At 51.6% G+C, this 27684-nt stretch overlaps 2 protein-coding genes across 2 annotated transcripts; one reads left to right on the top strand and one right to left on the bottom strand.

Annotated features, from left to right (window-relative positions):
• Positions 1-9719: 9719 nt before the first annotated feature.
• Positions 9720-10022, bottom strand: LOC136460513 (uncharacterized). Its single transcript, XM_066460174.1, has one exon. It carries the CDS (start codon positions 10020-10022, stop codon positions 9720-9722), a length of 303 nt encoding a protein of 100 aa, XP_066316271.1.
• A 4858-nt stretch (positions 10023-14880) lies between these two features.
• On the top strand, positions 14881-17363 carry LOC136458112 (rhomboid-like protein 14, mitochondrial). Its single transcript, XM_066458107.1, has 2 exons — positions 14881-15209; positions 15850-17363. Exons 1-2 carry the CDS (start codon positions 14964-14966, stop codon positions 16708-16710), a joined length of 1107 nt encoding a protein of 368 aa, XP_066314204.1. The 5' UTR covers positions 14881-14963; the 3' UTR covers positions 16711-17363.
• The last annotated feature ends 10321 nt before the right edge of the window (positions 17364-27684 follow it).

Below are 27684 nucleotides of genomic sequence, written 5' to 3'. Positions count from 1 at the left end.
CTGTTATTGGGTGAGTCTGAGTGAAGGCCCGTGCCCCACTCGATAGGAGTCGGCTAGTGGTCCAGAGACGTACTCCAAGAGTATCAGAGGGCTTCTCTAGTGGGTGCCGGGGCCGTTCGATGGACCCCGGTGGCTCAGTGCCTCCCTACGGTGGGATCCCATTCGGAGACCTCCCTGCTGGTCTTGGACACGACTTAGGGCATCTCGAGCGATCGTTTGCTCGGGCCTCAGCCATGCGTGGGCTTGCCCATAGTCATCCCTGACTCTGCTACCCTGGGGCGGCTGTCGAAACCCTCGAGGGCCCAGCCTTCGAACCCCTAGACCGTAACAGGCTCGATGCCCTTTATTGCGTTTTTCTGAGTCTTCGAGTGCGAGCTTGGGTCGCTTGTCTCTATCCTGGGTGCAGGATGAGCCCTCGAGCCTCCGCACGGAGCGAGAGGGTGGTCAGGGGTTCCCTGTCTTTTTGTGTGACCCTCACGCATTCTTTTCGTTCGGACGGAGGGGTTGTTTGCCGAGCCCCCTCGAGTGCGAGCCTGGGTCGCTGGGTCTCGGCAAGGTTGCAGGAAGAGCCCCCGAGCCTCTGCATGGAGCGAGAGGGCGATTAGGAGTTTCCTTGGCTTTTTGTGCGCCCCTCATGCATGAGGGTTTGTTTGTCAAGCCCCCCTCGGGTGCGAGCCTAGGTCGTGGGGTCTCAGCATATTTGTAGGAAGAGCCCCCTAGCCTCTGCACGGAGCGAGAGGGCCATCAGGGGTTCCCTTGGCTTTTTGTATGACCCTCACGCATCCTTTTTGTTTGAAAGGAGGGGTGGAATATGCCAGGCTACCCTCAATGGGCGCGAACGGTGGCACTTCTGGTGAGCTGTTATCAGGTAAGTCCGAGTGGAGGCCCGTGCCCTGTTCGCTAGGGGTTGGCTAGTGGTATAGAGATGCACTCCAAGAGTACCAGAGGGTTTCTCTAGTGGGTGTCGGGGCCATTCGATGGGCCCCGGTGGCTCGGTGCCTCCCTATGGTGGGATCCCATTTGGAGACCTCCCTGCCGGTCTCGGACACGACTTAGGGCGTCCCAAGCATTTTGCTTGCTTGGGTCTCGGCCTCGTATGGGCTCATCCATAGTCGTCCCTAACTCTATTTCCCTGGGGCGGCTGTCGAATCCCTCGGGGGCCTAGCCTTTGAACCCCTGGACTGTAACGGGCTCGGCGCCTAGTTCCTTCATCTGAAAGGAATCAGGTGGGGGATATTCCCTCCCCCCATCGGTTTGACAATAGCAGGTGCGCCTTTTGAGGTGATTTTCTCAAGGAGGCGGAACAGCGCCTGCCACTGCAGTGATCGGATGCGACGCCGTGTCAGTGGATAGAACATAATTGTTCACGCGATTAATGAGGAAAAGGTGGGTACATGAGCGGTACAATCGGATCTGGATTAACTATGCTAGATCTAGGGGAAACTTTCCCGATTTCATCGCCCGCCCATTCCACCTCCTTCCTGTATAAATACGCAACAAGCCTCGCCCCTCTCCTCCTTACCTTGCCTACATTCGCCTTTGCCGCCCTTGAGCCATTGCTAGAATAGAGAGCGTCGGGGAGAAGAAGAGAGAGGCGAGGTAGAGAAGGCAAGAGAGGCCCACCACCGCAGTCGTATTCTCCGTCGCACCCATGGCCGGCGCCATTGTCATTGAGGTGGACCCTTGGGTTCAGTCTGACGTATCCGTGGAGACGCTCTAGTCACTTGTCGACGACGGCCTTCTTCGTCCAGTTACCGACCCCAACAGGCCAGAGTGGATCGCTCTGTCGGGCGAGCCGGAGCCAGAGCCGGTTACCGATATGAAGGCAGTGGCGGCGGCGACTCAGGAGCAAGTCGCCCCCTTGGCGACGTGGGTCAAGGAGTTGGAGGAGGAGCTGACTCATGTGGCCGGTGATTGGGACGCCTTCAGGTCCCGGGCTGGAGAAGCCACGGCCTCTGTCAAGGCCCTTGCTGGACAGCTGGGGACGAAGCAAGGTGCGCACCAGCTGATGAAAGGTGCCTTGGATGAGGCCCTCAAGGTGGCTGAGGCTTCCCGAACCGAGGCTATGGTCTGGAGGGGAAAGGCCGAGGGTGAGTCTTATTCCCCTTATTTTATTTGTTTTTCTTATGTTCGGCCCCTAACTCCTTGGTGTGATGCAGAGCTGGAGGAAGAGGCTTCCAGGGCGGCCGAGGCTTCCTAGACCGAGGTCTAGCGCCTGAAGGAGAAGGCTGAGGCTTCTCGGGTCGAGGTCCAGTGCTGGAAGAAGAAAGCCAAGGCCTCTCGGGTCGAGGCCCGATGCTAGGAGGAGAAGGTCGAGGGTGAGTCCCGTAGGCTTCCGCCCCTATTTGCCTTGTTTTCCTTTGCGCTCAACCCCATTCCGTTTCTTTTGGCGCAGAGTTGGAGAAGGAGGTCACCCGGGCAGCTAAGGCCTCTGTCGTAGTGTAGGCGGTGCTTGAGACCGAGATCGGGGAGCACGACGCACTGAAGAGCGCACCCCCATCGACAAATCTACCATCGCGGGATACCCCTCGGTGGACTGCCGAGCATCTTTTGTCGACAGTTGGCGCGCCAGGTAGGGGTGTGCGATTGATCCATGGTGAGCCAAATGGACCTCAAATCAACAGCGCGTTCTCGTCATCAATCTCGTGGAGATCCAAGCCAGTCCACGACGACGATTCATCGCTGCTACACCAGCCCCTGCGACAGCAGATCCGATCTCGGAACCACCTTCGAGGTCGTCTTCACCAACAACTTGCCGCTGTTGCCCTCATCGATGACTCGCCGCTGCTGCCCTCATCGATGACTCGCCGCCACTGCCCTCAGTGGCCTTCGCCGACATCTTTCGTCGATGTCCCTCGCCGTCGACTCATCATCACCGCTCGACGGCCTTCGCCAACATCTTTTGCCGACGTCCCTCGCCGTCGACTCATCATCACCGCTCGATGGCCTTCGTCGACGTCTCTCGCCGTCGACTCGTCGTCACCGCTCGACGGCCTTCGTCGACATCTTTTGCCGACGTCCCTCGCCGTCGACTCGTCGTCACCGCTCGATGGCCTTCATCAACATCCTTCGTCGACATCTCTCGCCGTCGACTTGTCGTCACCGCTCGGCGGTCCTCGCCGACATCCTTCGCCGACGGCCCTCACCGTTGTCTCATCGTCATTACTCGGCGGCCCTCACCGACATCCCTCGTCGCCGCCGAGCTGCAAGCAAGCTGCCTACATCACCGACCAGATAACGCTATACGCCGCTGACCAGACACTCTGTCTAAAGCTAAGTCATGTTTTAATATTCTTCTAAATATTCTCCAATCTCCGTATATTGTCATAATGTTTTTCCGAACTGTTTTCTTTATATTTGCTCTCCAAACGATTTTCTGAACCCTCGAACAGTCATGTTGATGCTCGGACGCCTCTAGAGATGGCCATGTCTCTGGCTCCTCCCTACACGTGCTATGGGCTCCGTGCTCTACGTTGTGGGTGGTCGACAGCGGCTCCTTGGTCACGCCTGTTCCTCCTACACATGCATGGGCTTCGCGCTCGACGTTATGGACTATGGGCTAGCTAGGGCTGGAGACTCAGTTACACACTAACTGGTCGGGCGGTTTATATTAAATATAAATATATTTTCACGCCAACTGATCGCCGAACTACATACGTTGTTTCATCACCATTGCTGATTTTTCTCAGGAGTTTATTTATTTGTGCGTCATGTACTACCTGTTTTACATGTTTGCATTGCAGGATCATCGTCCAAGTGATTGAATCACCTAGTTCTCGGACTTCTCCACCGATCAACTGGTCGGACCGCTTGGTTCATGGACTCCGTCACAGACCAGTTGATTGGATTGTTCGCCGCTCGTGCTTCATCGCTAGCTATGCCGGTTACTCCTTGGCCCTCGGATTCTTCGTGCTCGAGGACTAAGTGGGCACACTTCACCGCACGGACGTCATCAGCTGCGTCGGTGCTCAGACCTCGCCGCCTACGCCGAGCACTCCTCGGTGCTCAGACCTCGCCGCCTACGCTAAGGACTCCTCGGTGCTCGGACATCACCGCCTATGTTGGGGACTCCTCGGTGCTCGAACCTCGCCGCCTACGTCGGGGACTCCTCGCTCCTCGGTGCTCGGTCATCACCAGCGATTCCGGGGACTCCTCGGTACTCGGACATCGCTGCCTACGCCGTCATCACCAGCGACGCCGGGGACTCATCGCTCCTCGGTGCTCGGTCATCACCAGCGACGCTAGGGACTCCTCGCTCCTCGATGCTCGGTCATCACTGCCTACGCCGGGGACTCCTCGCTCCTCGGTGCTCGGTCATCGCCGCCTACGCCAGGGGCTCCTTGCTCCTCGGTGCTTGGTTATCGCCAGCGACGCCGGGGACTCCTCGCTCCTCGGTGCTCGGACATCGCCGCCTACGCCATCATCACCAGCGACACCGGGGACTCATCACTCCTCGGTGCTCAGTCATCGCTAGCGACGCTAGGGACTCCTCGCTCCTTGATGCTCGATCATCACCGCCTATGTCGAGGACTCCTCGCTCCTCGGCGCTCGGTCATCGCCGCCTACGCCAGGGACTCCTCGCTCCTCGGCGCTTGATCATCGCCGCCTACGCCGGGGACTCCTCGCTCCTCGCTCCTCAGTGCTCGGTCATCGCCAGCGACGCCGGGGACTCCTCGCTCCTCGGTGCTCGGTCATCGCCGCCTACGCCAGAGACTCCTCAACGCTCGGTCATCGCTGCCTACGCCGGGGACTCCTCGCTTCTTGGTGCTCGGTCATCACCACCTATGCCGGGGACTCCTCGCTCCTTGGTTCTTGGTCATCGCCAGCTATGCCAGGAACTCCCTGGGTGGTCGAACATTGTCGGCTACGTGGGGGATTCCTCGGTGCTCGGATCTTGCTATGTCTTATCGGTGTGCTATCAAGCTGCTCCATGCTGTTCGGATCAGGGTGCTGATCTTGGGCAGCACATCTGGGGTCTTGATACGCCCATGTTAGACGCCGTCGGCAAGCTTTCAGACTTCTTTGACCCTGCTACAAGATTCATTCTTCATCTTCCAGCAGGCTCGGAGACTAAGTGGGCACACTTCACCTTGCGATGAATGTGCTTGTTCTAATCTCGAGACTATGCCCGGGGACTGGCTGCCTGCTTGGCTGGTTTTCTACTTTATGACCCTAGCACCACGTGACTATATCATCTACTAAAAGGCTCGGGGACTAGCTGTGGGGGTATGGCCCCCAAGACATGGGCCGCACCATCAGAGGTGTCCCAGCCCACAGGATCAAGACATGCACGATGCTGCTCGGCGTGCACCATAATATATAGTACCAAATAGGATACTTACCTTATAACCCTACCTCCTCTAGAGTATATAACGAGAGATAGGGGTCCCCTAGCGGATAGGCTACATCAAGCTACTTGGTTATCTAGATCAATATAATACACCAAAGACACAGGACATAGGGTATTACATTGATCAGACGGCCCGAACCTATCTAAATCATTGTCTCTGCGCCTTGTGTCACCATCTGGTTCCTGATTACATGCATCCTACCAATAATCTACCACCACGGGCACCCCCCTCGATGGACTGCCGACCATATTTCATCGACACGCTGCACACGGGCGTTAAGCACGCCCTGGCCATCATCGCCTCGCACTACATCGGCGTCGACCTCAAGGCCATCAGCGATGGCTACATCCTGCCCGATGATGAAGGGGAGGCCGATGAGGAGGTCGCGAGGCTGATGGAGGCGGCGGAGGGCCCCGACACGGCGCTGGCCAAACTGTTCGAAGAGGAGGTGGTCCCTCCCATGTCATCCGTCGATGCTGGAGACCCTGAGCCTTGACCTAGGCCCAAGAGGCCATGTAAATAGATTAGGGATTATGTTACCCTATCATAACACTGGTGGCTATCAATGCCTTTTTAAAGTAATCGTGCGTCTACGCTTCTTTAATCGTTTTTCATTGTATTTTCGAGCCTCTGCCCTCTGTCTTGTCTCTAAACAAATCTCTTGCAAAAAACTTCCTCGGAGCCTAAGCTACCCCTCGAGCAAAAGGTGGTGAGGGAGTGCTATAGCCCAGAGGCATAGGCTGTCTCGCGACTCAGCCGGCCTTCTGGCCTTGAGACAGTCTTTCGGTCCTTAGGTTTTTTCACAATCGATTTGTCAAAGTACGTTAGAGAGTTTGGCTTAGGAATTTTTTTCAAAAAATGACTAAAAATGGTGCATGGGACTTAGGGGGGGAGTCCCCCCTTCTAGCCCCCGAGGGAGGCTCGGTTCTGCAGAGGCAGAGCCATGTCCTGTTCGAGCCCCGCAGTGGGCACCTCTGCAGAGGCAGAGCTAAGTCTCCCTTATGGTGTTATCGTACTACCGAGGCCTGTGATGGGCTCGAGGGATTTCTCGAAAAAATAAAACAACTAAAGAATGCTTTTTAATTGTATTCCGAGAAACAATGTATACAATGCTTGGAGATTTAAGGGTAAAAGCGACGTAGCTGTTCTATGTTCCAAGCGTTGGTGAGGATTTCGCCCTTCTCGTTGGCTAGCTTGTAGGTCCTAGGCTTCAGCACTTGGGCGACAATGTACGGTCCTTCCCATGGTGGGGTCAGCTTATGGCGGCCCTTGTTGCTCTGCCTCAGCCTCAGCACCAGGTCGCCCACCTTCAGGTCTTAGCTTTGAATGCGCCGGGCTTGATAGCGTCGTAGAGCTTACTGGTATTTGGCCGAATGTGGCAGCGCAACGTCTCAGGCTTCCTCCAGTTGGTCGAGGGCGTCCTCGCGGGCAGTGCGGTTGCTCTGCTCGTTGTAGGCCCGAAGCCTTGGGGAACCATACTCCAAGTCAGTGGGGAGGATGGCCTTGGCCCCATAGACTAGGAAGAACGGTGTGAATCCTGTGGCTCGGCTCAGGGTATTCCTCAGGCTCCAGATGACTGACGGGAGTTTGGCAAGCGATTTCTTGCCAAACTTCTTTCAACCGGTTGTATATTCTCGGCTTGAGGCCCTGTAGGATCATACCATTGGCACATTCTACTTGGCCATTTGTCCTAGGGTGTCCCATGGCCGACCAGGCCACACGGATGTGGTGGTCGTCGCAGAACGTCAGGAACTTGCGGCCGGTGAATTGCATCCCGTTGTCAGTGATGATGGTGTTCGGAACCCTGAACCTATGGATGATATCAGTGAAGAACAGCACCGCTTGCTCGGATTTGATTTGATTGATCGGACGAGCCTTGATCCACTTGGAGAACTTATCGATTGCTACCAATAGATGGGTGTAGACCCCGGGGGCTTTCTGTAGAGGCCTAACCATGTCTAGCCCCCACACGGCGAAGGGCCATGTAACGGGGATGGTTTGGAGGGCTTGGGCTGGGAGGTGCATTTGCCGCGCATAGTACTGGCATCCCTCGCAGGAGCGTACTAGCTTCGTTGCGTCGGCAACCGCCGTCGGCCAGTAGAACCCTTGGCGGAAGGCATTTTCGATGAGCGTCCGAGGCGTTGCATGGTGCCCACATGCCCCTATGTGCAAGTCCCAAAGTAGGGCTTGGCCTGCCTCGGTGGTGATGCATCGCTGGAGGACGCCAGATGGGCTTCACCGGTACAACTCACCGTCACTGAGGACGTAAGCTTTGGCTCATCGCGCAAGCCGTCGGGCTTCAGTCCTGTCTGTGGGAAGCTCTCCTCGAATGAGGCAATCAAGGAGCAGGACCCGCCAGTCCATGCCCTAGTTGGCCTCGAGAGGCTCTGCGTTTACTTACATAACCTCGGTCTCGGCCACGGGGGTCTCGGCGATCGAGGGGGCCTCGAGTCCTGCGGTGGGCTCGACCGGTGGGCCCTCTTCCACTGCCGAGGCATAGTCGATGGAAGGTTTGTGGAGATCTCTGGCGAAGACGTTCGGGGGGACCGGGGCCCGCTCCGACGCCATCTTTGCCAGTTCATCCGTGGCCTCGTTGAATTTTCATGCGATGTGGTTGAGTTCGAGACCGTCGAACTTGTCTTCAAGGTGACATACTAGCTTGCAGTATGCCTCCATCTTGGGGTCATGGCAGTTCGACTCCTTCATCACCTGATCGACGACAAGCTACAAGTCGCCTCGCACGTCGAGGCACCGTACTCCAAGTTCGACGGCGATCTACAAGCCGTTGATGAGGGCTTCGTACTTGGCTACATTGTTAGAGGCGACGAAGTGGAGCCAAATCATGTAGCGCATGTGTACTACGAGGGGCAAGATGAAGAGCAGACCCGCTCCTGCCCCGGTCTTCATCAGGGACCCGTCGAAGTACATGGTCCAGCATTTCGCCTGGACTTGAGCAGGTGGTAGTTGGGTGTCGGTCCACTCTGCCACAAAATCAGCCAAGACCTGAGATTTGATTGCTTTCTGAGGCGCAAAGGATAGAGCCTCCCCCATGAGTTTGATGGCCCACTTGGCTATCCTACCCGAGGCCTCCCGGTTATGGATTATCTCCCCTAGGGGGAAAGACGACACCATGGTTACTGGGTGGGATTCGAAGTAGTGACGTAGCTTGTGTCGAGCCAAGACTACGGCGTAGATTAGTTTTTGGATGTGGGGGTAGCGTGTTTTGGTCTTGGAGAGTACTTCGATGATGAAGTAGACAGGTCGTTGGATGGGTAGAGCATGCCCCTCTTCCTACCTCTCGACTACTATGGCCGCGCTAACCACTTGGGTCATTGCGGTGATGTAAAGTAAGAGAGATTTGCCCTTGGCTGGCGGTACCAGGACAAGAGGATTAGTGAGCAATGCCTTGAGTTTGGAGAGGGCTTCTTCAGCCTCAGAGGTCCAAGAAAAGCGTTCCGATTTCCTCAAGAGGTGGTACAGAGGCAAGCCCTTTTCACCAAGGCGCGAGATGAAGCGACTTAGGGCCGCAAGGTATCCCATAATCCTCTATACTCCCTTGAGGTCTTGGATCGGCCCCATGTTGGTCATGGCCGAGACCTTCTCCGGGTTGGCTTCGATTCCGCGTTCTGAGACTATAAATCCTAAAAGCATGCCTCGGGGGACCCCGAAGACACACATCTTGGGGTTGAGCTTAATGCCCTTCTCCCTGAGGCATTTGAAGGTTATTTCCAAGTCGCTAATGAGATCATAGGCCTTCCTAGACTTGACCATGATGTTGTCCACATAGGCCTCGATGGTCTTCCTAATGTGCTCGCCAAAGACATGGGTCATGCACCACTGGTATGTGGCCCCTGCGTTTCTAAGGCCGAACGGCATAGTCAAATAGCAGTACATGCCAAATGGTGTGATGAAAGAAGTCACGAGCTGGTCAGACTTTTTCATCTTGATCTGATGGTAGCCGGAATATGCATCAAGGAAGGATAGTGTTTCACATCCCGCAGTGGAGTCAATGATTTGGTCGATTTGAGGTAATGGGAAAGGGACTTTTGGACATGCTTTGTTTAGACTGGTGTAGTCTACACACATTATCCACTTCCCATTTTTCTTCTTAACTAATACGGGATTAGCTAACCACTCTGGATGGGACACTTCTTTGATGAATCCAGCCACCATGAGCTTTTGTATCTCTTCACCGATGGCCCTGCGCTTTTCCTCGTCAAATCGGCGTAGGCGCTGCTTCATCGGACTAGAGCCGGCCCGGATGTCCAAGGCGTGCTCGGTGACCTCCCTCGGTATGCCCGGCATGTCTGAGGGACCCCACATGAACATATCGGCATTCGCGAGAAGAAAGTCGACGAGCACGGCTTCCTATTTGATGTCGAGGGTGGCACTGATCCTCAGCGCCCGGTCGTCGGGGCAGGTGGGGTCGACCGGGATGAGTTTGACGGCCTCCGTGGGCTCGAAAGTCTCGACGTGACGCTTGGAGTCGGGCACCTCGCTACCGAGCTGGTTGAGGTTGACGATGAGGGTCTTGGCCTCTATGATAGCCTCGACATACTCGATGCACTCGATGTCACAGTCGTATGCATGCTCGTACATGGACTCAACAGTGATGACATCATTGGGGCCCGGCATCTTGAGCTTGAGGTACGTGTAGTTGGGGACCGCCATGAACTTGGTGTAGCACGGCCACCCTAGGATGGCGTGGTAGGTTCCCTTGAACCCAACCACCTCGAAGGTGAGGACCTCCTTGCGGTAGTTGGCGGGAGTACCGAAGCAGACGGGCAGGTCGATGCGCCCGAGGGGCCGCATGCGTTTCCCTGGCACAATGCCATGGAAAGGCGCGGCGCCACCCCGAAGCTGTGACTGGTCGAGCTCCAGGAGCTCTAGGGTGTTGGCGTAGAGGATGTTGAGGCCGCTGCCTCCATCCATCAATACCTTAGTGAGCCGGGTATTGCCGATGATGGGGTCGATGACAAGTGGGTACTGCTCGGGGTTCGGGATGTAATCGGGATGGTCGTCCCGGTCAAAGGTGATTGCCTCCCGAGACCAGTTGAGGTACCGAGGAGCGGCCACCTTCACCGAGAAGACCTCTCGGCGTTCCCTCTTCCGATGTCATGCCGTGAGGCACGCCGAAGGCCCGCCAAAGATCATGAAAGCATTGTGCACTTTGGGGAATCCGTCATCCTTGTCGTCGTCCTTGTCACCGATGCCCCTCTTCTTGGCATCGTCGTCGGGGAGCCCAAGCTTAGCGTAGTAACGCCAGAGCATGGTGCACTCTTCGAGGACATGCTTCACCAGGCCCTGGTGGTAAGGGCAGGGTTTCTTGAGCATGTCGTCGAAGAGCTCAGGGCCTCTGGGGCCTTGGGGATTTTTGCGCTCTGTGGCCGTGACTAGGCTAGCCTCGAGGACTTCCTGCTTCCTCTGGCGACCCTTTTTCTTTTTCTTGGGGAGGTGGGGAGCCGAGGCCCCGGGGGCCTCGTCCCTCCGCTTCCCCTTAGCGTCGTCGTCAGGGAAGATGGCCCCAATGGCCTCTTCACCCGAGGCGAAGTTGGTGGCGATGTCGAGGAGTGTGGCCATCGAGGTTGGTATGTTTTGGCCCAATTCTCGTACCAGGTCTTGGTAGGTGGTGCCGGAAAGGAAAGCCTGGACAATTTTCGAGTCGCCAACGCTTGGCAACTCAGTGCATTTCTTGGAGAAGCGCCGGATGAAGTCTCGGAGAGACTCGTCTGGGCCCTGGCAACAACTTTTGAGGTCCCAGGAGTTCCCAGGGCGCACGTATGTGCCCTGAAAGTTCCCGACAAAGACCCTTACTAAGTTGCGCCAGTTGTGGATCTATGAGGGAGGGAGATGTTCAAGCCAGGCTCACGCCGAGTCTGACAGGAACAAAGGGAGGTTATGGATGATGAGCAGGTCATCATCCACGCCACCTAGCTGACAAGCCAGGTGGTAATCAGCTAGCCAAAGTTCAGGATTGGTTTCACCGCTATACTTTGTGAGGTTGGCCGGTTGCCGAAACTGGGCCAAAAAATGAGCAGCGCGGATGGCTCTGCTAAAGACTCAAGGACCAAGCGGCTCAGGGGAAGAACTGCGGTCTTCCCCGCTATCATAGCGGCCACCTCGATGTGGATGGTAGCCCCAGGCAGGCCCCTCATTGTTGTGTCACCGTCGCCTGCTGACCACATGATCGCCCTGTGCCTCGTGTTGGTTGCTGAGGCGATCGTGCAGCAAGGGGACCCTGTTGATCGTCGGTGCGCGAGCAGGTTCGGGACGAGCCGAGGCCTCCCTGTCCTGCCGAGGCAGTGCCATGGGAAGGTTCGAGGCGCCTCCACACCGTCAGGAGGCGAAGCTCTCGGCCTACTGCACCGCGGCGGTCTCGAGGAGATCTCGGAGCTCGCCGCAGACCTATCGCCCCTCCGTAGTAGAGGGCTCGGGAATCATTCGGACTAGCATTGCCGCAGCCACGATGTTCTGGCTAGCGCAATTGAAGATTGGGGGTTGCTCACCCCCTTCGTCGTCGTTAATGCGGTGGTGGACGACGTGGGCCCTCCGTCGGGCTCCTTCGCCATCACCACGTCCCTGCTGCTCCTGCTCGAGAGTGTCTCAGAGCTGCTATAGAAGGAGTCGATCTTGCTTGACCTTGGCCTGAAGCTCACGGAGCTACTCCAGGTCCGGGCGTCGAAGTTGTCCGAGGGCGAGGCTCTCATTCCACGCTGCTGGTGGGACAACATGTGAGGGTGTGGCATCGCCCGCTCCCTGGCGAAGTGGGGTACGGTTGCCTACCCCCTCATCCTCATCGCCCGTGCTCGACATCCTGAGTCCGACGTAGAAGCACTCACGAGTGGGATCATAAGTGCCTTCATCGTCAGAGTTAGAGTAGCCGAAGCAGTAGTCGCTCGTGGCCAGGAAGCGGCGCATGGCTTTAGGGTCGTGAAGTCCAGAGAAGTCCGCTCCGGCCCACGCCTCGTCCTCCTCCGAGGAGTCAGCGTGGGCATGAGTCGAAGTCGTGGTGCCGAAGTCGAGGGCGAAGCGTTGGTGGCGTCCTGAGGGCTCTGCATGAGCAGAAGCGTAGGCGGAAGTATAGGTGGCGGCGATATTTCTCAACCCAAAGGGGTACGGGGATGGTGCCATTGTCGGGCTTTGCTTCGCCGAAGTTGACTCCTCAGGACGTGGCGGGACAGAGCTTGATGACGGGGCGTCGTCGTGCTCCACCGGCGTCTTTCCCTTGTCCAGGCTCAGGCTAGACAGGTCCCCAACTAGGGACCTTGTGCCAACAGCTAGGCGTGGGATACCGGTGGAGCGCGGCGTGTCGCCCTGAGTTCGCGTGGTGTCAGGGTGGCCCCGCTCGCGTCATGCCTGGCGAGCGTGACGAGAGTGGCCGCCCGGGCGCCGCCTGTGCCTGGGCTGCGGGTGCGTGACGTCGTCATCGATCGGTGGGGCTCGGGGTGTGAGAAGTACCATATCGTACTCACATCTTAGAGACATGAACTCTAGGCTCCCGAACCAGATCACCGTGCTGAGACGCAGTGGTCGTACGGGATCTGCCATCCAGAACTTGTTAGGGAGATGAAGCTGACACACAGAACCCCTACCTGGCGCGCCAACTATCGGTGTTTTGGACCGGCGGGCCCTCAACTAACTAGTAAAAATGCACTGCGTGTCCCTAATCCTGGATGGTGATGCAAAGAGACATAAGGTTTATACCGGTTCGGGCGATGGGTGCCCTACGTCCAGTCTGAGATATCGATCTTGTATTCCTTGCACCGAAATGCTCGTAGTAGGGAGTTACAAGCGAGGCGAGAGAGGGAGTTAGTCCTAGGTCTCTGCGTGGAGCGGTGTGAGTTGCTTGAGATGCTGATCTCAGGCAGCGGGTAAACGTGCGTGTTACAGAGCGTTGCTTGCGCATGAGTGAGTGAGTCCGTCCGTCTACCTATGCCTCTCCCCTAGAAACGGCCCCGGTCCCTCCCTTTTATAGTTGAAGGGGGGTCAGGGGCGATACATGCGTTCGCTATGCGGCGTCCTACGAACAGAGGCGGCATGTCCGAGCCCTGTAGCCTGATACTGTGGCGGTATGGTCGACGGAGCGGTCCTGTCCTTGATGCACTGGAGCAACACGCCGGCCACGCCCGATCCTATGCGACGTGGGAGCTCCAGTGATAGCCTGACGCAGGGCATGGCGGACAACGTGCCGGTTGCTGTGTGCTGATAGTGTAAAGAGTCGAGGCTCAGTTGGTGCCGAGGCCAAGCCGTCGTGGGGCGCTCGGCGGGCACGAATCCCGAGGTTGCCGAGACCCTGAAGTAGACTGCCGAGGCGTGGAGGGAGCAACTGGTCTTGTACACTGATTTCGAGGCTATAGTAACCCGGACCTGACTTCGCACGCCGCGTTGTCCCTGGAGTAGGAGTTAGATAGCACAGCGCAGTACGGGCACCGGTTGTGTGCACAGCACCGAGCATAGTGGCAGGTAACCCCCGCCCTGTCCTGTCCTGGACGGCATGGCTTCAATGTGACTGGCGTCCAGTCGGCCACGCCGCTGTGTCGAGCCGTCGTTCGGTTGATATCGTGGGAGCGGTCGTACGCGCCGGGCGGACGTGACATCTTGTCCGAGAAGTTGGTCGAGGTGGGGGCGGCGGGGTTGTCTTGCCGATCGAGCCGGCCTTGAGCGAGGCGGAGAATCGGCGTCTCGTCCGAGGCTGTACGCGCGGGGCCTCGGGCGAGACGGAGAATCGGTTCCCCGGCCGAGGCCTTTCGCGCGAGGCCTCGAGAGAGGCGGAAAATCGGTAGGCCGTCCGAGGCCCTCCGTGCGAGGCCTCTAGCGAGGCGGAGATTCGGTAGGCCATCCGGGGCCTTCCGTGCGAGGCCTCTAGCGAGGCAGAGAGTAGGTGGCTTCGGACATGGCCGGGGTTTGGCCAATAGTTGTCCCTTGGCTTTGACTTTGACGGGGTCTAAGCGATTTTTTCGATTGTTGCTTAGGGGACCCCTTCTCGTGGTACCCGACAGGGATGTTGCATATGTTGCAATGGTTGTACACGTATGTTGCAAGCAGCTCAATGTTTCATCTGTTTTTTTCGACGCATGTTGCAAGTGTGTTTATCTAAATGTTATGTTTTCACACATATGATACAAGTGTTTTTATCTGGACGTTGCGTATGTTTGCAATGGCTTTATGTGTTTTTTCAGGTGTTTTTGCAAGTGTTTCAGATGCATATTTCATTTGTTTTCATACGTATATTGCAATTGTTGCATCTAGGTGTTTCAGAACTAGATCAAGTGTTGCGCGGGAAACGAGCGCAGGAGGCAGTCCCCACTAGTGTGGGTGAGTCACGTGCTTGCGAGCGGGCGCAGCAGGTGAGGCATGGGTGACTAGGCACGGGGGAGCGGCGTGGGCGTCGGAGGTTAGCTTCCGGACGTAATGGCGCTAGCCTGTCCCATAAAAGTTGGTTAAGGAATACAACTATATATCTACATACAAGTACATCTTCCGAAACGAATCCAGAAATACGGAGTCTGGTGCCGCATATATAGCGATAATAAGAGAGTAGAGCTGTAGATAGAGGAGAGAAAAGTTTGCGTGCAGGCTCTTTTGGTTTCGTGTCGGTCGGCGGTTTTGTAGATGGGGTCCGGCATGAGCAGTTACCGGCGCCGCCCGCGCGGCTTCGTCCTGGATCCATCGAAGGGCATGCTGCCCCTGCTGGGGCTGCAAGTGCTGCTCGAGTACGGCCGCGCGGGCTCTGCCCGCCCGCCCGCCACGGCCGCGCTGCTCGCCGCCAACGTGCTTATCTTCCTGCGCCCCGGCGCCCTCGACGCGATCCTGCCGAAGAAAGCCTACGTCGCATTGAATCCGAACATCTTCTTCAAGGTACGCACCCACCTCTGCCGAGCGCAACTACATACAGGTCACTGCCAGGATTCTGTGTATAAGTTTTCCTCTCTGTGCTAGAGAATTGCACTACGAACATCGTAATTCACAATCCCGCAATTTTCATCAATGTGATGCAACTTGACCATTGTGTTTTGCAATCGGGGTTCTTGGCAAGTCGAACCGAGGGTTTACCCAAGGTTTATCGTATTAGGCCTGTCTGAGTAGTGCACGATACTGATTTGCTGTTAATAGGCCCGTTGCAGTTGGTGTAAATCGAATGGGTTGGTTACTGGAACTAGGTACTTCCATCTTTTAATAGGACTACTTGGATTCAAGTTCATTTTCCCTTTGTTGGGTCTTTAAACTTTTCATGCATTTTCTTTGGGTCCGTGGAATCTCAAAGTGATCATCTGGTGATATGGACCTAGATGAGATGTGAGAAAAAGTTTAAGAACCTATAGTGATCATCTTTTGTTGAGTAAACTTGCCTTGAAGTACTTGACCATTGTGTAGACTTCGACGACGTTGGGCATAACTTGCCTTGGAATACTTCCCATGTTTTTAGCCTTTTTTACATAGTCTTTTATAGTGACATACTGTAGAGGTTCTGACGCATTTACGTGAACACTCTTTGCAGTTCAGAGACTTGAAGACCTTTTTCCTGTCACCTTGGTACCACGTGAACGAAGTTCACTTGTTCTGCAACATGACAACCCTGTTGTGGACGGGCGTAGAGCTTGAAACGTCCATGGGCACCGCCGAGTTCGCTTCCATGGTTGCTGCCTTGCTTGGCCTGTCACAGGGTGCCATGCTGCTCTTGTCCAAAGGCTTGTCCTTGCTTGGTGAGGGTGCTCCGTACTATGAGGAATTTTGCATTGGGTTCTCCGGCGTGCTCTTTGGCATGAAGGCCGTGACGATGTCTGCCCGGCAGGGTGATTTCTTGCATCTGGCTGGGATGGTTATTCCAGCAAAGTATTCTGTTTGGGCTGAACTATTCCTCGTTCAAGCTTTGATTCCCAATACTTCCTTTGTTGGCCATCTTGGTGGTATACTTGCTGGACATGTCTACCTTTGGCTCAAGGGCTCGTTCAACAGGAACAGGCCAGCTCCGGGCTCGTTCAACAGGCTAGGCTCGGGATCGTTCAACAGGCCAGGCCCGCTCTCTCGTCTGATCTCATGCGGTACCAGGGCCATGGCCTTGCCAGTGAGATTTGCTCAGGAGCTCGTGAGGTCTGTCCTGCTCCTGCCCAAGGGTCACGTTACAGGTCGGCGCAGAGCTGGGTGCTGTGCATCTGCAGCAAGAGGATGCCCGAAAGGATGCTGGGTATGCTCAAGCTGCAATGATTATAACTCACTTGCCACTGATATATGTGAGAGGTGCAGCACCATGCGTGAGGACTGTGCTTCTTCGTGGGGACAGCATCACCAAGCTTCGTGTCACAGGGAGCTTACAGTCGAGGAGTTACGCATCAGGAGGGTGCACAGATTTGATATATGAAGGAAATCAGAGCTAGTACAAATGTACATACATACAATGCTAAAAAGGCTTCTCTGTATGAAGATTGGTGCCACCATATTCTTCTGATAGGTTCTTTCAGCATTCTGATTAGACTTCCGCTCACCATTTGGACGGAGTTTGTTACTGAACCACATTCCTTTTGTTGTCTCAAGTCTCAACAGCCCACGTTGTAATCAAAGTATTCGAGTATTTTATAAGGCTTCGGGTTAGTGGCCAGTGTGGTAAGAATCGATCCTTTGCATTGTTCATACCAGTCTCGTTATAATATAGCTTGGGAGTTGGGACATATGCGTTTAGAAGGTCGGATCTGTTTATTTTTCTTCCAATCAGTATTACGAGATCTTACAGCCTTATTCTGTAGCAGAGTTCTTTGTAGTTGTATTCATGTTCTAGGACAAATTGATCTGCCTAAATCATTGTTACTACATACGCAAATTTCCGGCAACAAATACATAACTGGGACAGGATAAAAGAAAAACTGGGTTACCTAAGATGGATATACACTTCAATGAGTCATTCACATGATTTTTTTTTTAATTGCTCGTGATCCAATCCAATTCAAATATACATCCATCCGGGCAAAATCTGGAGCAGCAGCAACCAGAAAGTAGAGAGGAGAGTAGCAGCATCAAAACGTCTTCTACCTGTGCGGGTTGCAATCGTCGCAGTAGAAATCGTTGCGCTGGAGGAGGGACCTCGGCCCGACCGCTGCGCCCGCCTTGCCGCCGCACCCGCAGGCGCAGCGGCCACGGTCGCCGAGGCTTGCGCGCGTGTCATGCTCGTCGCTGCCCGTTCTGGTCCTGCTCTGGATCCGGCCAATCCGACGAATCCTGATGCTTCCCCAGCACGAAGGGCGGGGTCTGGAGGACGAGGACGAGAAGGATACCCTGTCCCTGAGGTTGTTGTTGGCCTTGCTCCTGTCGGTACCCTCCTCTGTGGCCGCCGGAGACGGGGAAGGGGCCGGTGGCGGCAGAGGATGGCCGGCATCTTCGGTGCCCCTGTTGACGTCCCTCGCCATTCCTATCCTCCCGCCCAGCGTGCATGCGCGCGCGAGAAGCAGAGACAAGCCGGAGGCAGCCTGATCGGCTCAGATGCACAGGGCACGCAAAGGTGTCGTCAAGCAGGAGACGGAGGAGAGAGACAGAGACGGGGGCAGGGGAAGCCGGCACGGCCGCACGGGGGCCTTGCTGCTGTAGAGAGGAATCGGTGGCGTTCCCATCCACCCCCACCTCTGGTGCCTTCCTGCTCCCCACTCCGCCCAACGCCCGTCCACGTATTCACAGTTGACTGCTGGATATCGCGTTTAGGGGGAAAAAAAACGGTCGCCGTGGCGTCGTCCGCAGGTCGGCAGGTGGCATCCCAGTCCCAGGCGGGATGGGCAAAGCGAAGGCAGATCTGTATTAGTGCTGCTTCTCTTTCCTATCAGATCTCAGGAAAAAAAAAACCCAAAAGGCTAGCACGCGGATGTCCAGATAGACCGCGCGTCCGGATGCAGCTCCCGCGTGTTATCCTAGACCGCAGACTCGAGTCCGCATTTCATCCAGCGTTAGTGCCCCCATGTCACCCACGCCCATCACGCGCTTCCAGAAGCCCATCCCGCGCCCCGCACCCATCCTCAAGGCCCACGTGGGTTCTAGTCACCTACCCCGCTTGCGAGTGCGTGTCGCGGAGGCGTCTGTCGGCCTCAGGCACCCGCATGGTGACCCACAGCGACGCCCCTAGCAGCAATAGAAGGGCGGTTACGGCAGATGAAACATGTGCTCTCCTAGATCTACTTTTGAAACATCCAGACGAAACACTTGCACATACGTCTGAAAAATAGATGAAACACTTAAAACATACGCTTGAAACATGCATGTATAGACATAGCAACATATGCAACATCAAAATCTACTTTTGTAACATCCAGATAAACACTTGTAACATGAGTTTGAAACATATGAAGCACTTGAAACATGCGTACAGAGTCATTGTAATATATGTAACGTCCAGATAAAACACTTGAAATATACGTCTGAAACACCTGAAACACTTGAAACATAGACTTGCAACATATGCAACACCCAAGATCTATTTGTAACATTCAGATAAAATATTTGAAACACAGCGTCACCGGTGGCCACAACCTACCTGGTGGGGAACTCTGGTTGTCAGCAAGCTCAGGTCCGGGGGGCATCGAGAGCAACGGTTGAACGTACACCTCAGGCGCAGCGCGAAGGCCTCCCCTTCCTGCCGACAGGTGCGTTGGATGGGGGAGCAAAGGCCTCTCCTTCTACAACGGGCGAAGTAGATGGGGCATGGCGCGGGGCATAGAGCAACCGCCTAATCTAATGCCTCTCAGAAGTACTTGTCTTTCATTAGACGCTAAGTACTCAAGGGAAGACCCTAAATTACGTGGTTCTGTCGAGCACACCCCGAGGGAGAACCCAAAAATCCATATTTTTCCGACAGGATCACAAATGAGAGAATAAAGCTTACAACATTTTAGCCATTTCTTATATCACTTTTCATGCAACATCAGAGTATAATATTTATTGTTTATAATAGCGGAATATGATCATGTTATCAAAGTTATGAACAATTTAATTTAACAGCGGAATATAAACATATGATCAGAGTTACAACGGAAATAAATATCTATTCATGACATGGTGAAACATTGATATATAAACAATGACAACAGATTATAAAACTTCTATTTAATATTTATAAAGTATTTAGTGAGAGTTATAAATAAAGACTATGATCGCAGCGTAAAGGAATCCTCTCTGAGCCCAATAGGAGGAATCCACACACAAGGGTTAGCTCTAGCATCCACCTGTCATCTGCAACAGGGGGGGAATAAAACCTTGAGTACTCAATTATACTCAGCAAGACTTACCCGATAGAAGAAAAGAAAAAGACTCTAAGGGTATGCAAGGCTATCTGGCTTATGGGTTTATTGCGTCTGCAAGAACCGTTACTAAGCGTGTGTCCTTATATTCAATTTTATTAGCAGTCAGTATTAGTTCATTAACTAACCATTCTATGTAATCACCTGTTTTACTTTTAAGCAGGTGGTCAGCAATCAGAATCATTTTACCATCTTTCATCTTCCAGTTCTTACTACAGTGCTAGATTGTAGATAAGTCGTACCGGATCACTAGGGATTCGCGAATCAATGTGTCTAGCTGGGTACCCGAAAACACACGCCCTGCTTGTACCCTAGGCACAAGTAGGACCAACCCATCACTCTCCTATCATGGGGTCTAGGTCCTCGTTCAAACTTGGACTCCAAGCCCTCGCTCCTAAATACTGGACTCAGTGCGGTGCTTAGACCTCCACCATCCCTGCCTCCAATCAGTCGGTCCGAAAAGAGCCGAAACCCACGACAAGAGAGCAACAAGCCTTCCCTACGCCCATACACAAGTATGTGCTCAGGATAATAAGTCTGTGACTTGCCTAGAGTCTAATGCAACGGTCAGTCCTTAACCGACACAGGCGGAACAAATACAATCTGAGCCTCGCTCGAATGTCAAACCAAGTCCAGATCCAAAGTACCATTCGACCTGGTCTTCAATTATCATTCATATATATTCCAGGTGATAATAATATAGTAACAACAATAATATATTTTCTATCTCTCGCGAGTGATAGGCAATCACTCGACTTCTACCGAAGTCCTATAGCATAGCAATCTACATGATCATGTCATACTAGTAAGACTCATAGAATATATATATATATATATATATATATATATATATATATATATATATATATATATATATATATATATATAGTGGGTTTCATTCATCTCCTTAAAACTTAATGCACAGGCATAATTTAAAGTGCATAATAATAGGGGTTATGCACCAGGGCTTGTCTAGGTAAAATATAACCAAAAGTTAGCATTCCATCTCTGTGACATGATCCCTGGCACCATCTTTTCAGCTACTCTAGTTGATACCATCGATCCACTATCGTTCCTATTATGATAGGTATTGATGCAAATGCATAGATGTAAATAATCAACGACAGCCGAAATGCTTAGAAATCCAATCATGCCTCACAAGCTAACGAGATAGCTCTAACGCGCTAGTCTATGTATCAACATCGTCGAGAAAGGTGTCATTTCCCAACAAGTGTTTTAGTTATACAACTTTATGGGGTTTCCTTATCCCATTCTATTGATTTGATCTTTATTCGAAATATGACATCATTATCTATCTAGCAAACTAATTATTCTAGAGCTACAAAAATTATAGTGAGTAGCTAATAATATTAGGAATTTACTGTAAAATTTTTAGATTCAACACTGTCACCATTTTCTCACAAAATTCCCAAAAGTTCACATTTTAACAATATTAAACATTTTAAAATAATTAGAGCAACTCTAGAAACATTTTAAAACTAGATGAACCAATTACGCTAATAGATAGATCATGATTTTGGAGACTAACAAAATTGGTTTCATAACATCTACACAAATTTATCTTGAATTTACAAGTTTGCCTTTAGCAATAAAATCAGAAAGTGCTTTGGAAAAGAAAAGGACCGACATCCACCTATTCGGCCCAACAGCCCAGTGTAGGGACGTGGAGCGCGCAGCAGCAGGCCCAGCAATGGCCCAACATGGGGGAGCCCATGAGCGCCTCGATGATTTTGCAGAATTGTACCCGCTATATCCCTTTATTACTCGACACTATTGCAATAGAGACACGTTTTGCAGCTAAGCCCCTGAACTAACTCGTCCTCACCACGAGATGGTCCACGATGGCCTGCACATGACGGCATGGCTCTGACCGGCACTACACACCTACGCCGGACCGCAGAGCAATGCGCCGGTTAACTGAGCAAGCCAACGAGCGCCGCGGGGCCAAGTCGAACTCTTGGACAGCAGTTGGGAGATAAACAATGGTCCTAGCACTCAGTCCACACTGCCAAGCCACCTGCCACGGTGGCGCGAGCGCATCGGTGTCCTAGGATACTAACAGAGAGGTAGAGGTGGCAAGGAAGCAATAGGGGCTCACCGCGGTCCACGCCGTGGTGGCGGTTGAGGCAGAGGAGGATCGAGATGACCTAGCCACATGTGCGCGGGCATGGTGGCGTCGCTCCGAAGTAGACATGGCGCGTCACCACACCGTTGACGAGTGCCCTGGCCAAAAGAAGACGAGCACCAGCCCGAGGGGTTCAAGACAAGCATAGAAACGCCATCAATTGATCCTTTACCTATGGGTTTGGGCTTACCCCCAAATCTCTTACCACGGTGATGCTCAGGGCCGATGGCGAGGGAAACACCAAATTGGCAGTCAGCGATGCAAGATTGGCTCTGATTCAGAGTGGGGAGCTAGCTGACGGGTCTGGCTACTTGTAGGTGCAAGCAATTAAACTACAACGCCCTGTGCACAGTGAAACAGGGACTGCTGTGGCTGGGTCCTGTGCCAGCTCATCGCTTCCACCGACGACGACGCTCGTGGGGCACGGCTCGCTCGTAGCAGCTAGTCGAAAAGGTCAAGAGGGATGAGGGATGGTGACTGAGTCCGTCGCGCAGAGGCGGGGCCAACACTGGCTGCCTTTACTCGCTGGTCGAACACGACGCGTGCGGCCAAGACGAGCACCATCACAAGACAGCAACATCGTGGATGCAGCGACTTAGAGCGTAGTAGCCACACATTGCGTGTAGTGTCGTGACGTGCATAAGTGTGGTAGGTTTGCGTGGCGTTGTCTGAGCCTAGCGCGACAAGACACGACACGACGCAGACAACAGCGGCTCAGCGCGACTACACACACGCGCTCAACAATGCAGCAGCGAGGCAACAGCAGCGTGTGGCAAGGTAGGCAGCGGCGGTCAGCCGGGTCGCGTGGCTATAGTCGGCCAGCACTCAGCGGGCGCGGTGACCGCAAACACAAACTGGAAGATGGAAAACATTGGCGTGCACGCTATTTAAAGCAGACCAAAAACCGATTAAAAGCCCGACTAAGGCTAAACAACTTCACAAACCTACAGTCCACACCACCGGCTAACCAGCGAGGCAATTGGCGTGACTAACGAATGACTAGGGGAAAAGACACAGGTATGCCAAAATGAGTTCGTCGCCCTGAACCCCAGTTCATGAACGAAGTGCTAACAACATAGTTACAACGCGTTCTAAGGAATTTGAGCAATTTTTATGAGCACAACGTGACTCCCATCGTGACTACAACCTATACCATACTCAAGTACTCACCTTGACGCAATCAACTATACATTTACATGAAGCTAGTGTTTAGGTATTTTAGCTAGAATTTAATTACCAAAATAGTATTGTCTACTACCCTTCTAAACTTAGAAAATTAAAGGTTTTAGTTTGAACTAACACCTACTAGCGCTTTTGCTGAAATTTTTAATATGCCTAAACATAATTAAGTTCAACCAATAGGCATTTCATACACTAGTTCATAGATCATACTAACTTATAGAAACAAAACATCCAAGAACTACTTAACCAGTTAGTTCAATATAACTCGCCAAGAATGATACTTTTAAACATAAATTCAAACGTTTGCTGTCTTAACAAAATTCGATCTTTGAGCTCCCACAACACTAGTTAACAATATCTATTTTCCAAAAGTTAATGTTGCATTTCCATCTACTAAACTCATACTTAAATTTTATTTAAGTATCAATTACAAGTTATATTTTATTTTTGTTTATAAAAATTATTTTTGATGCTTAATCAAATAAACAAGTCATTCGCTATTTATTTGCTATCAGGCATTTTTAAGCACTTTCTTCATACTTTTCCAAAACAAACCTTAAACAACTTTTGTCCACAAGATTATTTAAAAGTTGTTAAGCACCAAGACAAGTTGACTAGAGACACTTATTTGTTTCCTTTATTCACGAAAGCGAGTCACACAAGATTTATTTATAATTCCATGTGGGCTTTAAGTTTTTAAACCCGAAAACTTATTTTGCTACTTTCTCTTAGGCATTAACCTGGATGCTAAGAAAGCTCGTAACACCAGAGGTGTTACAACCAACCCCCCTAAAAAGAATCTCATCCCGAGATTTGAAGTAAGAATCGGAAGGTGGGAAAACACGATTACATTTCATAGATCAGAAATTACATGAAAGATTACACGACTTCGAATACTAAACCACACGGGAATTTAGGGATACATGGTTAAGAGAAACCTAGTACAACCAAGGCTTAATCTAGAAGTTGAGATAGACGAGGGCAATGTAGAAACAACAAGATAATGATTATCCAAAATATGGCATATGACCAACAGATCCAGAAACAGGAGACTGAGAAGTCAAACATCGTGAACCCTAAGACCGAGCTAAGTAATGGTAGACTTAAACTTCTTTGAAAACCAAACCTTCTTCTTCTCAAATCAAACAATCACCATGGACTGACGAGCCTAGTTCCACAATGACGACTAGATCTCGTAGCTCTGCGTTGGATTCGAGGGGATGGGAATCAAGAAGAAGGGCAAGGACCAAGGGCATCTTATAATGGAGAACAGAGGTGGGGCGCAACGTACCGAAAGTGGAGACGGCTTGGGTAGGGTACACTATCGGTTCACACTGTGGGGATAAAGCCAGCCATGGTGTGCTTCCTATGCGAGCGGCAGAGGGATGATAAGGAGAGAAGTGGAGAGGGGTTCGCTCGACGAGGAAGGCATGCAGGCGACCGTGTCCCCAAAAGAAGAAAGAAGGGAGGGGAAAGGAGGGCGATCCAGTACGGGAACAAGAGCATGGGGTTGAGAGCCGACCGGATGTCGAAAAAAAGGAGAAATGCACAGTGCACAAAAACGGTGAGTGCGGCACAATGCCACGGCCACGCAAGAACGGGGTGCTAATGGGCCCGACATAGACGACATCTATAGGGCACGCAGCGAAATAACCCGTCATGCATAGTACGGTCAAGCTAGACATAGGGCTTGGGACATGACATCCACTTAGGCTTTTACAATCACTCCTGACTATCCATGTGAAAGGTCCTAATGGCTAGAGGGGGGTGAATAGCCTAATAAAAATTTCTACAACAACACTTAACAAAATGGTTAGACAATTATGAGGTGAAGCAAGTGTTGTGCTAGCCTACTCAAAATACAAGCCACCTACCACAATTCTAGTTTAGATAGTATCGATTCACACAAGAGGTATGACACTACCCTATGTTAGTGTGCTCTCAAAGGCTAACTAAAGAGCCACACCAACCAAGCAAGCAAGCTCTCACAACTAGTTACACTAAAGAGCCTGTCAACTAGTTTGCAATAATGTAAAGAGAGCGATCAAGATAGTTATACCGCTGTGTAGAGGAGTGAACCAATCAATCACAAGTATGAATAACAATGAAGACCAAACACCTCGGAATCAAAGGATGAACACAATGATTTTTACCGAGGTTCACTTGCTTGCCGACAAGCTACTCCTCGTTGTGGCGATTCACTCACTTGGAGGTTCATGCGCTAATTGGCTTCACACGCCAAACCCTCAATAGGGTGCTGCACAACCAACACAAGATGAGGATCACACAAGCCATGAACAATCCACTAGAGTACCTTTTGGTGCTCCGTCGGGGAAAGGTCAAGAACCCCTCACAATCACCACGATCGGAGCCGGAGACAATCACCACCCTCTGCTCAATGATCCTCGCTGCTCCAAGCCGTCTAGGTGGCGGCAACCACCAAGAGTAACAAGCGAAATCCACAGCAAAACATGAACACCAAGTGCCTCTAGATGCAATCACTCGAGCAATGCACTTGGATTCACTCCCAATCTCACTATGATGATGAATCAATGATGGAGATGAGTGGGAGGACTTTGGCTAGGCTCACAAGGTTGCTATGTCAATGAAAATGGCCAAAGATATGAGCCACAGCTGGCCATGGGGCTTAAATAGAAGCCCCACGAAATAGAGCCGTTGTACCCCTTCACTGGGCACACTGCGCTTTGACCGGATGCTCCGGTCAAACTGACCGGACCCTAGACTCAGTGTCCGATCCACTAATGGATGCCATGTGTCACCAGCTTCAAACGTTGTTCGTTAGATTTCAATGGCTATGAAGCTGACCGGATGCTCCGGCAAAACTGACCGGACGCTGGAGCCTTAGCGTCCGGTCGAGTACAGTAAGGGTCAAAAACCGGTTTTCCTCAACCGGACGCATCCGGTCCACCTCGACCGGACATAGCCTAGTGTCCGGTGGTAAACCCTAGCCACTGTACCACCAGTCAGCGCGACCGGACGCAGGCAGTCAGCGTCCAGTGCTTTTGGATCTAGCGTCCGGTCACTTGACCGATGCTGGCATCTCCTCCATTCTCTTCACCCTTGCTCAAGTGTACTAACCACCAAGTGTATCACCTTGTACACATGTGTTAGCATATTTTCACAAATGTTTTCAAGGGTGTTAGCTCTCCACTAGATCTTAAATGCATATGCAATGAGTTAGAGCATCTAGTGGCACTTTGATAACCGCATTTCGATATGAGTTTCACCCCTCTTAATAGTACGGCTATCAAACCTAAATGTGATCACACTCTCTAAGTGTCTTGATCACCAAAACAAAATAGCTCCTACAAATTATACCTTTGCCTTGAGCTTTTTGTTTTTCTCTTTCTTCTTTTCAAGTTTAAGCTCTTGATCATCGCCATGCCATCACCATTGTCATGTTATGATCTTCATTAGCTTCTCCACTTGAGGTGTGCTACCTATCTCATGATCACTTGATAAACTAGGTTAGCACTTAGGGTTTCATCAATTCACCAAAACCAAACTAGAGCTTTCAATCTCCCCCTTTTTGGTAATTGATGACAACCCTTACACAAAGATATGAATTGGAATTCAATTGAATCCATGTTGCTTGCCCAAGCATTTTTACCATGTGTAAAAGGATATGGAAAAGTTTCATGAACCCCAAATGGTAGCAATTGCTCCCCCTACATATGTGCTAAGAGTTTGAATTATAGCTTGCACATATGCTTAGATAGGAAATATAGAAGTCAATGTCTACCAAATGATGCTAAGGTATAAAAGATGGACCTTTGAAGCGTGATACCAATCAGAGTGCACCAATATATCATCCTTAGCACCACGGTTAGCTCAAAACCACTTGGAAACATACTTTAGAAAGATACCACTTGTAAAGGCTTACTTGAAAAATGAAAATTATCTAGTGATGTCATTTCATCATTCAATCTTACAACTAACATTCATCACACAAGCATGGATGTGTAAATTTAATACTTGTGCCATGCAAGCAAACATATGAAATGCACATATAAATGCACCATACAAGTTCATGAGCTTGCTCCCCCTACTTGTGTGCTCAAAATGTTAATTGATTCCTTTTCTTTGTCATATCTCTCTGATATCAAGATACTCTTATATCAAGATATCTTTATGTTTCTCTCCCTTTATGACATTTCTCCCCCTTTTTCACTATTTTTACTACTATCTTTGTTTCTCTCCCCCTTTGTCATCAATGACCACAAAGGTTCTAAATTTAGATAGTATTACTTGTAGGGTCGAGATTATCAATGTTAATCAATGGGGTGAGGATCATTTTCCTAAATTTGGTTCAAACTAGAATATATGCCAAAGATATTTAACTCGGTTTGATCCAAGGACAAGCTTCTTCACACCTCCAAATAAGGGTTGTCTTGTACCATGTTGAGTTAAACACTTATAGCTCATTTTCTAGATTAAACACTAGGTTTACAAGCCCATAAACATGTCATATGCTATCACTAGATGAAATCAAGCATAGAAGCAATAGTGATACCATATAAACATCAAGTTCATTTGATTTTCATGAATGAGCTTAATAAAATAGAACCATTTGAAAGGTCCTAATTAGATTGAAAATATGACTAGATGCACTAAACATGTCCTTAGCAAGGATGTGTGTCATGCCAATCAACTTTTACCTTGGATTGCTTGAAGGAGAGGCATGTCATATGAGTGGGGGTGCATCAACACA

Source organism: Miscanthus floridulus, chromosome 6 (assembly GCF_019320115.1).
Source record: "Miscanthus floridulus cultivar M001 chromosome 6, ASM1932011v1, whole genome shotgun sequence".
Taxonomy (NCBI): domain Eukaryota; kingdom Viridiplantae; phylum Streptophyta; class Magnoliopsida; order Poales; family Poaceae; genus Miscanthus; species Miscanthus floridulus.
The sequence above is the reverse complement of the archived record's forward strand: the minus strand, read 5'-3'. Positions and strand labels throughout refer to the sequence as shown.